Below are 13,333 nucleotides of genomic sequence, written 5' to 3'. Positions count from 1 at the left end.
TATTTCGTCTTCAGTATAAATTCTATTTTTCAAAATTAAATGTAATAAAGCTTTTAAGCTGATAATGGTTTTTTGCTCTTATTGATAAAATTAGTAATAATGCCATGCCAATTTCTTTCTAAATTTCCTTTATCGGTGTTTATTCGGATCTTTTAATCCCAATGCAATATGACTCGAACACATTTCTTTCAATAGTAGAGTCTCGGAGTCGAATACTGACATTCTATACTAATTATTTGGTCGCTTGAAACTGGGCGAAATGGCTTCTTTGTCTCGGGACTCCTTTCAATCTGGGCAAATATTTCTTTTCTGTCATCCCTACGTACGTGGCATCACATTTGTAGGAAATTTGACATATGGCGCTTAATCAGGGAGGCAACAAAAACATGGGAAAGAATTCCGACTTTTCCCGGCTTTCGAGAACATTTTTTGAAATTTTCCCTGATACGTAATTAACCTTACAAACGTTCGTATGTTGATGGAAAAATCAAGAAAACTTACGTAACATATTTTCCCCTAGAAATTAGAAAAATTAATAATATAAAAACAAATACAACATATTTTATTACCAAATTACAAAACACTTTCCTAATAAAAATTCATGCATAAAAGTAAGAAATTAAAGATCTTAGGACGTCATAGAAAGACAAAAAACTAAAAAGGGTGGATGTGGCTGCGGTATATTAGAGATATATTTTTTAAAAAATCAGTAGTATTACGTGAGGAAATGCTTGTCGTAATCAGGTTGCTCTAAACTATTTGATAGCGCAATAAATAAATAAATCAGTGAAAATGTCCATTTTCAAATAAGAATAAACAATGTTTGTTTTTACACCTATGTGACAAATCACATATTTAAACATTACAAATACGTAATTATTGATGGAAAATGATTAAATATGTATCTATAAATGTATAACAATAAATATTGCATTATGTTCACAAAGTAGAAAGTACATATGAAGGGTAAGGGGAAAAAAGAAGGAATGTCACAAAATTACATTTTTGAGAAAACGGCATTTTAATATTGAAAACCGTGTACAAAGAATAGGGTTATTAAATCGTTCGCCCCTTTTTACATGGATATTTCTACATCTACGCGTACATGGCATATACAATCAAATAGTACCAAGAGTCACCAACAGATAGGACAAAGCACCCGGTAAAGCACATGCATGGACATTCCTTGTTTTTTCCCCTTACCCTTCATATGTATCCCATATTTAAAGAGTCCGATGAAACTAATCCAGCTATCCACTGAGTATTGATTCAATACATATGCCGATGTGCAAATTTATCATTTAGTTTCGTAAACTCATAAGCACTTTCGAAATAAACCTCTTTGCGAATTATTATACATTTCAATGAAAACAAGCTCAAATACGAGTATTCCTAAACCTTTTTATTTGTGTGATAAAAATTACTCTCACTTGGAATTATGTGTGTGCCGAAGATATACTTCCCATTGGAATGTTGATACAACTGCATTTTCTGGACGATTCACCAATATAATATTCCCCAGCTCAAGCGAAAACAAAATATAATGCGCACAACTAAAGGACATAAATTTGTTACACACCAAATTAACGAAAAATTGGTTACTTACCAATATACGTATCCTCCCGTGAGAAAACCAAATATTCTCCAAACGTATCGGAACAACAAGCTTCAGCAGTAAGGCAACAAGATAAAACGGATAAGAGAAATATGGTATGGAAACAAGTATGTATACCACCAAATGAGAGTAACGTAAAGATGAGACCTAAAAAGAACAAACACAGCACAGTGGAAAAACGAAATAAATGAGTTTTAAAAAAGCGTGATGTCCATGCTATGTCACTGTTACCAGAACCAAAATACACATCAAAGGTAGATAGCCACATTTTATCAATGTTGCCACAATCTAAACTTAAAGCCGGTTTATATTTATGAATAAAGAATGATCGTTTAATCTCTCTTTTTTACTTTTTGTTTTTACTGAACCTACTGCATTAATCTTATATTATGTATATGTTGCTTTACGTGAAGTGACAATCCCTACATACCCTCTTCTTGTGACTTTTTTGATTGTCTAATGTGTTCTTTAATTTTGGATGTTAATAGCGCTTGATTTGATCTATATATGAAGAATCACATTCACAGTGAGCACTATAAATACCTGACTTTTTTTAATGGATCAATAAAGTAAATTGTTAAGCCAGTGAGATGCTTTTCTAAACCTTTGGGGGATAATGGAAGCTTTGCAAGAATATGTTGAAGTTTTTCCCATAATTTTGGAAAATATGGAATTCCTATCCAAGTTTTTTTTTTTTTTATTTATTTATTTATTTATTTATTAGCTGGCACCGATCTACGTTTGATTAAACCATTCTTGTAAGATACGCAACTTATAACAGTTCGTTTGTCCCATTTCATATAAAAACTGTATTTCACTTGAATGATTACAAAATTAGAATGCCCTACAAAAGAAATTCTTCCAAATATTGGCCTTGTACAATGTTTGTTGGCCTGACTGTTGATGTACGTAAGTAGTATAGTGCCTTTTTTTTCTTTCTTTCTTTAAACATACTAGTAGTGCTTTAATATTTATAATGCTCGGTGTGAATGTGACTCTTCACATATAGGTCAAACCAAACGATTATAAACCGGCTTTGAATCTGGATTCTAGCGACATTAATAAAATCTGGCTTCCTACCTTTGATGTGTATTTTAGTTCTGGCAATAGTGACATAGCATAGATACCACGCTCCTTTCAAACTCAACTTTCTTTCTTCAACTGTTCTCTGTTCGTGCTTTTCAGTAACCATTCTTTACGTTACGTTCATTTGGTAGTATGTATTTCTGTTCCCATATCATATTTCTATTGTCCGTTTTTATCCTTGTTACCTTACCACTGAAGAGGGATCTAGCTTGTACCGATATGCAGGGACGTAGGGTCTATTAAAGCTACAAGGCTCCGTCTATTTAATATTCATACAGCAGTCTCAAATAAAATTCATTGTAACAATGTCTAAAAACAATATTAAAATTAATTAAGTATTTTATAATACGCTGTTTTAAACTTCAAGTGAGTACTAATAGATTTTGAAGTAGAGCTCCTGAAATATCGCATTTTAGGCTATTTTCTCTCAGCCTTCGGCCCTTCCCATGGAATCAAATAGAGTGGGCGGTAACAGCGACTCACCCATCGCTCTCAGCAGAAGAAAACTGAGCAATACACAAATTCAACACGATGCAACAAAAATAGACGAATGCTGACGAAGCTAGGTAAGGCTAGCCTTTCGGGTGTTCGGGAAGGCAAAAGCGATAAGACGCGGTCTTGTCAGGATATAGAAAACAAGAGACTACGAAAAATTTAGCAGCTTGCATTCAGTAAGAACTTCCGACGAAAAAAAAAAAAAAGAATATATGAATAGTACCTTATTCCTACTGGTATCGCAACGTAAAACTTTAATTTTAGTTTGCGGTAATTGGCATAGCAGTTATAATTGCTTGTATTTTTTGTATTGCAATCAGCAGGGTTGGCTGGTCTAAACCAAAAAACGAAAAATGTTCGTAAAAGTGTAAGTGTTTGTAAAATCTCGATGAACACACATTTGTGGGTTATCACGTTTCACTCCCGTACATTATTCGTATTACATTCAGACCTAAATTCCCTATTCACTACTCACATAGATTATATTGCCAAAGCAACTTTTTTTTTCTTTATATATATATATATATATATATAAGTTTATGAATATTTTTTTTGTGATTTTTTTTTATAGTTTATTATTATTGTTATGCAATTGCAATCAAAGGAAAATTCTAAATATTGTTTCGTTTTTAATAATATTTACTATTGATAAAATACATGGAATCGCCGTACTTTTTGGGAGGGGGGTCATACAAACCCCACGAGAGGCATTTATTGAAATCAGAAGTATCTTTAGTATCTATTTATGTATAAATGGGTCAGAGCCAAAGTGGACTCAAATAATTCGTATCTTTATTCACTTTTCTTACTGATATGCAAAGTAAGTCGCTATATTTCTTTAACTTCGACTAATAAAAGTCGTAGTGAACTGACTTAGACTAAATTAGTTCTTCTGTACTCTGCAGTATTTTGAAATTGTCCATATGTAATTCTGTATAATGGTTTAACTTGTGCAACTATTTATCTTTTTGTCCTGAAATGACTCTTGGCAATTATATTAACAACTAGGCCTACGTAAAGATCAGTACAACGTATTTTTATCAGGAGTCCTTCGTGAGTGAGTCGGCAGACGTATCGCATTTGTAGCCAATTAGTTCCGGTTTCGAGTTCAAATGGAGAACAATTTCTCTCCGATGTAAGCCAAGAAGCGGTTTGGATTCCACTTTAAGCTTATGTGAGCCCTTCCAGCATAACCCGGTTGTTGCATAATAACACCAAGGCGAAACAAACTTGTTTCTGTCCATATGTGATATAAATACATAGAACAAATTATTTAAATAAAAAAAAACGTGTTTTTTTTTTTTTTTTTAATAAAAACCATGGTTTTTGCCAACCCTGCCAATCAGAAGTTTGGCGAGGGGCGATACGGACTAAGGCCCCGGTTGAAGCATAGTTTTCTATTTTTTTAATATTTCCATCTAAAAAATAGCTATTTCCGTAAAAGCATATAAAGCACAATTGATTGTGCGCTGCAGCACTACTGTTTGTATTAGTAGGCTGATGTGTGTCGTTGTGGGTTAGGTGGTTAAATTCGTGTGTATGATTTGAGGAATTTATACTTATCAAACTATATCCGTTTTAAATTGTTTCTTTAAAGTAGTAATACAATGTACTTTGTCATTTTTGTGTGATATGCGTGTGTTTACGTGTATTAGCGGAGTGATATATGTAATCTATTATGGCATTACTGCAAACCTTAGTCTCAGTGAAAACAAGACGTATTTTACCCGTCTCAGTCCCACATTAGAGGAGAAAGTTGAAGTAAACAATACGCGACCCACTTCATCTCTCTTCCTTGTGGAAAAAGATAAAAAGTAAGTAAGACATTTTCAGTTTAAGTGGTACCATACAAGAGTATGGTTAACTAGAAGCGCAGAGGAATGGGTACAAACTTCACTTCATTTAACACTCATATACACATACAACAAACAATTGAAAGCTTTAATGCGGCTGACTGATCGCAAGGAAACTAGGCCTGTCCTAGCCACTCCGTAGCTACTGGTCTAATTTCAGTCTACCCATTTCGAAACTTCACGCTATGTTACTACCGATACGTTTAGAGAATATTTAGTTTTCCCACGGGAGGATATATTGCAAAGTAAACAATTTTTTGTTAATTTTGAATCATCTTCTCACGCGCCTACATAATTTTAATTTCTTTGATACACATTGTTTTTGGAAAACACAGGTAAGTTTCTAAGTTTGAAGTTGCGAATAAAAAAAAAAAGAAAGAAAAAGCTCGACCATATCTGAAATCATCTTAAAATTTCCATTTCAAAGTCTTTAAAATCTCATTCTTAACAAATCGAAGTTCCCTGTCCCTTAGCACAATTCCCTGACTTTTAACAGTCTTCTCAAATTCCTTGATTTTCCAAGGTTTTTCGCAACCTTGTTAAATATTTTGCACCAAGTAAACTTTTATATTGACTTCATGAACATTAGATATAACAAATGACATGACCACAAGTAGGTGTGTATAATTAGATGTGAAATTTGTTATATATCCATAACGGTCAAGGTTTCGAATAAATAAGTTACTTATTTCAGATCGCAATAAAGACTTCATTTCCCGTAAATGTTCGCACAAAGACGAATGAAATGGTAACCGGCTTATCTTATCACGAAGTGTTTGATCGTAAAGAAATTATCCACAACTGTTTGAAAACCCGAAAACTTTCAGATAAAACAAGTGCCTTCATAATATGCTACTTCTAATAATTTAAGTAACTTAACTGTTGCCAGTTACTATTTTGTTGAAAGTTTTCCTCCCGTTAGGTTACTGTTATATTATTTCTTAACTTAACCTACAATATAAAACCGGATTATTTTAGTTTACCCGAAACTTTACCCCTTCCCAAAGCACACTGATAAAGGATTTTGCTTTACAATTATAAAATTGTAATAGAGATTCTTGTCTCGAGCACCCAACAAACGGGGTCACGTAAAGTCCGTTACTCATAAATGTATCTCATATTGAAAAAATATATCATTTCAATATCGCAGGATCAGATGCCATGCACGTAACTAAAAAATTACTCCTCACAAAATAACCATAACAGACATATAATACTGGTTTCAATGACTGCTGTTACCTTTGCCTGATCAAAATATCTTTGACTCAACATTAATTCATGGTGATGGTGTACAAGAATATTTAACAGATATAGCAGAACGAAGTCACACTTGCAAGCTCGAAGATTCTTTGATCGGATGAAAGTAACAACAGTTATCAAAAACATTAACCGACTTTCATAAATATTCAACGCGAAAGGTGAATTAAACCTTTCCTTTCTTTTCACAATTCACGAAAATGAAAAGTTTAGCTCACCTGATGCCTCCAATAATTAGACGCATCTCCTAATATTATTAATGACATAGTTACTTATAAATTCAAATTATACTAAAGTACTCAAATGTTACGGGAAACTGATGTTACGTTTGAATCACCTCTTGTCGTCTTCCTCATGCCTATGAATGAAGGAAAGAAAAAGAAATGCTGCTTGTAGTACATATTAATGACAAAAGAACATTAAATCGTAGTGTCAATTCGACATCAACATTTGGGTGCTTCAATTAATATAATTTCAATTTTTACATCTGATAATGGTTTCGATAACTGCTGTTGCTGATCAAAAACTCTTGGAGTTTGGAAATGTAACGTCGTTGTCCTGTACTTTCCATCCACTGTAAATGTGTTAAATTCTCTTATAAATATTTCTATACGATAAGAAGTTATGATTTCAAAGTCACTGTGAACTACTTCTAAGCTTGAACATTCTTTAATTAGATGAACGCAACAGCAGCCAACGAAACTATTATCAGATTTATACAGTTACTGAGTGTGACCTGAGCTAGTACTTTCTTTCTTTCTTGCATTAATTACATTTTCGTTTATATTTCACGTATCGAATTGAGAAAAAAATAATTAAAAATAAACTAAATCGTAATGTACCATGTCACTAGATTTAATTTTAATCATACTTCCTTTTGAAACAAAACTTTTGACCTTCCTACGTTTTAAATGATCATCAACTATGTGGCCCACCCATTCCAAACCTTTTCTTTCGTGTGTGTGTGTATGAGTCATTCACTTTAGTACAAAACGAAAACAACTATGTTCGAATAACATACGTACAAGTAACATTATCTCTATATTTTGAAACTGCAAATTTGTATTCTCCGCGCTAGTCTAGTGGCTAACGAGTGTGCCTTTGGTGTGGTGCAAGTGGTCTCGGGTTCGATTCCAAGTGGGAGAGCGGTAGAAATTTACTTTCATAATCATTCACTTTCACTAATTATTTATCTCCTATAGCTTAAAGGATACAATCGTGTGATAAACTAAAAAAGAAAGAAAGAAAAATCAGTATTTTTAACAAGTTAGTTCATTCTGGTTATTAACTAAGCATGTATGCAATGGATAGGTACGGTACGCATTTTCGCTGGAATTTTTTCTTGTCAAAATTCATTACGGAGAAATACCTGAAGCTGTTAAAACAATTACATTTGCTAAATGGGACCATCTTAGCATAAAATTGCTTCTATAGTGTTGTTAACTTCTTTAAATTCTATTAATGGCGATTTGTTAAGTATTATAATAACTATACGCATTGTGATTACAATGTACGAAAAGCATTTTGTTTACTACATCAGGATTTATGCTAGCCCGTTTAATATCAAACAATACTTGATTTTCGGCTGGTATCCGATGAGGTGGAGTAACACAAGCTGGAACACAACAATACTTTCGTGCTAATTTCGCCAAATTTGGACATTTAGTTCCGGTAATTGACCACCACTGTAAAGGACATTCAACTAATGATACTACAGTTTCTGACTGATACTGAAAAAGTTCTAAATTGGCTCTGTCTTCTACTGGCATATCATTTTTTGTTGCACATACACCACCAAGAAGTAATTCCATTCCTGATAGGTTACTCTTCTTCGGTAAACAACTCTCTGAAGTCGCGTTCTGATCGCTTTCTCCACAGCCTTTATTTTCTTCAATAATGCACGCTATAAGCATCTTTTTAACATGGTCAATAATCACAGTCTTATCTTCTTCTCTTGTGTACAGTAACAATTTAAAACGGGGATCGAGAGTTGTTGACACCTGTAATAATAAATTTAGCGTTGTATCACTATATTTTTCACATAAATGCACTGCCATCTTTTCTTTCATCATTCTGGCTATCGAGGAATCTGTGTCATTCACTTTCAAGTGGACATTAATCAATTGACACATAAGCGGTTTCAAAAGGGAAATTAAAGGCATTTTCTCCTCACTTAAAGTCATACAAGTCACTTTAAAAGGTTCCAAAACCACTACTAAATCTTTGATAATTAACCAGTCTTCTTCTGTGATCAACACAGATTCTTTCTCTACGTCCTGCATACTATTTACAATACACTTTATTATTTCCTGCCGTTCAATGAACCTTTCCAGCATTGCACATGTGCTTGTCCAAATTTTCGGATAATCTATCGTGAATTTCGTTTCTACCAGCTGATGCACTTGTTCTTGACTTTCTAACACAGAATGAACACTTGAATGCTGTAAGATAATACACACAAGATTACGGCATTTTCTAAGCACACGCTCAACTGGTTCTAATGTAAAACACGCCTCCACACACTGTTGTAAACTGTGAATCATACATGGAACAACTAATAAGCCTTTGAGTGACAAAGCCTCAATAATTTCTGTCCGCGAAATTGCTACGACTACAGCTGTGATTCTTTCCAGTCTTATGCCCCAGTTCTCAAAAAACTCGTCGAACAAAACGCACCATTGTGACACATTTAACTTATCTGAACAATGAAGCGTTCCTATCACTTTGGTTTGAAGAACGGCTTCAGTCTGAGAATTGTGATAATGTGCAGATACAGTTATAAACACTTCCCTGTTAGCTGACTTCCATTCTTCTACCGTTAACCCAAGTTCACTGGCTAAGGATAAATCCGACCGAACTGATGATTCAAATGATTCATACATTCTAGGAATGAGTTCTTCTTCTAGTTTCGTTTTACTAGGAATTTCACAAGGTGATTTCAAAGTAGCTATAAGCCTTTGGAATCCAGGCCCTTCTACTACATCTGGTAACTGAAGATCCAATACCACAAATTCCGTAATCGCATCAGATACAGTGTTACAATCAACGACTCCTTGGTGTGATGTATTGTAATCCTCTTCTGGTAAAAGGATGGTTACATTTTCATTAACTGCCTGGGAATCGTCATTACCCTTTAAAACAACTCGAACATCTTGGTTACCGGTACTGGAACTTTCATGTTCAGTGGGATTCTGGACAGTAATATCTGGAGCTGAAATGAAATGAATACTATCTTCAAGTTGTACTGTCCCACCATAAGCTGTTGCATAAATATGACCCTGTCCCTCTAACTGTTTCAGAGCTCTTTTTTGAGCCCTTTTCTCTTTAGGAGTCAACGATGGGCGACGGGGAGGTGCATTTGCTTCCAACTCGGAAAGTTCTTGTGCATGCTTATTTTGTAAATGCATACGAAGATTGCTTGTATTCCGGTTGTATGCAATTTGCATTTTACAAAGTACACAGACAATCTTGACATTCGTCAAAATTTCACCGCGTTCTGTTGCTGGGAAACCGAAGTATTTCCAGTATATGCTCCGCATTGACATAGGAACTACTAATTTACGATACACTAACGTATGCGTGTCCTCCATTATTTAAACTATACTAGTTATGAGTCGTACTTTTATTTCATTTCACTTATATCTATTACATGATAAACTAACAGTAAGTTCCACCCATCTATTGCAACTTTTACTTCTAGTTCCGATGGACGCCTCCATTGTGCTTGTTCGCTGCGCAAACACTTTGTAAATGGTTATTTTACATTCTAAACTGCGTTTCTAGTCATTTGCTTTCACTGCCACACATATTATAGAAAAACCAACACATACATTTTGTCCTCTTCTGAATTTACCGCGACATTGATACTATAATCAACTTCAGACATAAAATATCGATACGAACTGCAATCGCATATCTTCTGACCGATTTTCACTTGTACGTTCAAGGCAAATTTACCATAAGAACGTGTTTGAAAATTGTTTGTAGAGTTGTGGATTGTTCAGTGGAGAAAAGAACAAGATCTCTTATAATAAGTCGCGCCCTATATTTAATCCAAAACGTGCCTTTTAAAAACGCATTCGTTAATTATAAATCTAATCGGCATTAAGAAAATCGGTTACATATTGTACTTTTCCACTTGTTGAAAAATATTGAGATATTTCATTATATATATAGTCCACAATAATAATAAAAAGAACTCATAATGGCACCAATTGCTACGGTATTCTTTGAATAGAGTAAGCGTATGTGCTATATATTTTATAAATTTAGAAGAAAATATTCGTAAATTGCAAGAAACAATATCTTAATTACTGCATACGATGTCACAATTTCGGTCAACTTGGTTAGGTAGTTTTTGAATAAGAAATCGAAAGTTCCAAAATATTTAATTTCCCGTTGCTAAGCAACCTGTGTTTGGTTTATTTATTCGAGTCTCTGTGCTACGTAATATGAAGTGAATTGTTCAATTTTTCATATGTAGCTTATAATTATTATTTTAGCTGCTACTTACCAACTAGGCAAATACAGGTGAACATATATCAAGGCAGCTGAACTTCACGTTTATGGTAAATATAGTGTAGTTCATAATAGGTTAGGGAGCAGGTAAAGTTCATGGGCGCCAAATTCTGGAAATTTTTTAATATGAAATTGGATCTTGGCATCATGCAAGAAACATATTTCTGTAAGCGACAAAACTAAGAATGCAACAGAAAATGTAATGTTACGTTACATTATATTTCACAAAACAGTAGTAGCATTCATTGCAGTAATTAAAAAGGGTTAAGTTTAGAGTCGCCCCTCCGTTTTTTATAAATATTAGGAAAATTTACAAGAAAAATGAGGTAAGGAATTATGATTTGGAGTTATTATGTGATGTTTAGATGTGTAAGTTTGGTAGTAAAGTTATGTTTAATACGAGGAAAGATGTGTGGAAGTTGGTACTATTTGCAAGACGCGGAAGATTTCATGATTCAGTAGCATGTCCATTTTATGTCGAGAACAGAACCCAACGAACCTCTGCGGGGCTTCTAACCCGTTCCTACTACTACTACTACTACCCCTACTCCTACTCCTACTTATACTATTGATCTGTATAATAAAACCGCACGTTTTAATGTTTTTACTGCTTTTTTGTAGGTTTGAAACTGGAGGGGCAACTCTAAACTTAAGACATTAAAAATTATATCACTAATTATCTCGGCATTACTTGACCCATTTCGCCCATTTTCAGGTTAGATTAGAGCTTTGCACTAAATAAGGAATGCCATTATTACTTGCAGATTAACTTCAAGATGGCCCTATAAATACAGTATGAACATATGGCAGGAAAACTAGTGCATAAAGCACGATCCAAATTGTGCTAGGTGGCTACTAAAAACCACGAATGCCATCTAACCGAGTTAGTAAAGGAACGCAGCAGGAGGACCCGGTCGTTAGCAAGGGAGTGCGTCCGTACGAAGCAGGCGCGTCAGCGACGGGAGTATACGCATACACGAGATAGTGGAAGAATACACTTATACATACAGTACTTTCACTATCACTCAAAATTCGGCTATGTTTAGAGTTGCCTCTCCAGTCTGAAGGTGCCCTTGGACTTTGCAACATACAAAAAACAATGCTCAAAGTATTAAAAAATTGTTACATTTCATTTAACTTCAGTACTCCGTGAGCTTCACAAAAATTTAAAAGGATTTCTTCATTATTTTTGCGCATCCGTTACACCTATTCGCCATATTTTACAACTACCATGCTGCTGAAACCTTCCGCGAATGCTTCCGCATCCGGTAAACAGTACTAACTTCCACATATCTTTTCTCATATTAAACATAACTCTCCTGCCGAACTTACATTCCTAAATATCAAATTCAAATTATCATTTCTTACCTCATTTCTCCTGTAAATTTTCCTGATTTTTATAAAAAGCTGAGGGGTAACTCTAAACTTAACCCCAAAATTCATTTCAATACTATGTACTGACACTAATTACTTATATCCACGCTCCTCCTTCCTTCACACACACACACACACACATATATATATATATATATATATATATATATATATATATATATATATATATATGTGTGTGTGCTCGAGTGAACATATTATCTCAATATCTTTTGAAGCAAAATTGTACTTATCAATACCAGATCATATTTCTTTATTTCTTTATTTGCCTGTTTTGCATACAAATGAGAGTGCACATATTTATTCGGTATAGTTAAACTTCAGGGAAGCTACAACGTATACGCCTGTTAATATATATTTCGCACTGGTTTACTTTTTGTGCACCACTAGAGAGAATTGTTGGAAAATTATGGTTGTTTCACTAATTTCCTTGTTATTGTCCCCTAAAAGGTTTCCGCTGTGCGACATGAAAATATCTCACTTGACATAAATAAAATTCAAGGGGACACCGAAATAATTGTTGAAAATTTACAATTTTTTACGATTCGTGTATAAATGTGGCTTCCGGATGTGTGGCATAAAAACTAGTGCAAAACACAAACCAACTTGTGCTAGGTGGCCACTAAAAAGCATAAGTGCTATCTAACTGAGTCATGACAGGGCGAAGCTAGTATACGCCCGAAGGGAGTACGCGCGTAGATGAGGGTACTGAAAAATGTAAGTTTTGGCAATGATACGAGTTTCAATAGCACGTGTCATGGTTTCATACTAGTAGCGCTCCACATGTAAACATAAAATACAGGTTCTATACACTGTACTGAAATATACTGCCGGTGGAAAATAGCATTTAATAGAGTCATCTTTCATATGCGCTCATCTATTTTATCCGTCATAAAGCGCTTAGACTAATAACCTTACACTTATAAACCTAAAATACAGCTGTAGTTGTATTTAATTCTGTCGCCTGCAGATATTTGTTCCTTATAAACATGTATGTTCATGTAAAGTATTCAATTTTCCCTGTAAATCTTCCAAAATGTAGTGCGGCTCGTTTACAAAAATCGCCGGCGTCCAAGTATGTAGTCCATAGTATGTACAAGATGTTAAAGCTTAGGTT

General features: G+C 34.3%; 3 protein-coding genes across 11 annotated transcripts in view; 1 reads left to right on the top strand and 2 right to left on the bottom strand.

The window, feature by feature from the left end:
- LOC145693457 (uncharacterized) overlaps positions 1-13,333 on the bottom strand; it is a 75,260-nt gene that overhangs the window by 16,365 nt on the left and 45,562 nt on the right. The gene's annotated exons all lie outside the window — the stretch shown is intronic.
- LOC145693417 (transmembrane protein 138) overlaps positions 1-13,333 on the top strand; it is a 287,808-nt gene that overhangs the window by 252,983 nt on the left and 21,492 nt on the right. Inside the window, exon 1 of one of the 9 annotated variants that reach the window (XM_081769458.1) lies at positions 10,409-10,544. The exons of 6 other annotated variants lie outside the window; for them this stretch is intronic. The gene's annotated coding sequence lies outside the window, so the exon portion shown is untranslated. Of the gene's footprint in view, positions 1-10,408; positions 10,545-10,674; positions 10,875-13,333 lie in introns of those variants that run through there. 2 more of the 9 variants (XM_081769442.1, XM_081769392.1) reach the window with 2 other exon arrangements.
- On the bottom strand, positions 3,997-10,231 carry LOC145693380 (E3 SUMO-protein ligase ZBED1-like). Its single transcript, XM_081769328.1, has one exon. It carries the CDS (start codon positions 9,894-9,896, stop codon positions 7,779-7,781), a length of 2,118 nt encoding a protein of 705 aa, XP_081625454.1. The 5' UTR covers positions 9,897-10,231; the 3' UTR covers positions 3,997-7,778.

The sequence above is a fragment of the Thermobia domestica genome, chromosome 1 (assembly GCF_964235325.1).
Source record: "Thermobia domestica chromosome 1, izTheDome1.hap1.1, whole genome shotgun sequence".
In the NCBI taxonomy this organism is placed as follows: Eukaryota; Metazoa; Arthropoda; class Insecta; order Zygentoma; family Lepismatidae; genus Thermobia; species Thermobia domestica.
Note: the sequence above shows the minus strand (reverse complement) of the source record. Positions and strands in the feature narration are given on the sequence as shown.

What these genes read in the sequence shown, in the direction of transcription:
- LOC145693380 (XM_081769328.1), bottom strand. Translation starts at nt 9,896, where the DNA reads ATGGAGGACACGCATACGTTAGTGTATCGTAAATTAGTAGTTCCTATG.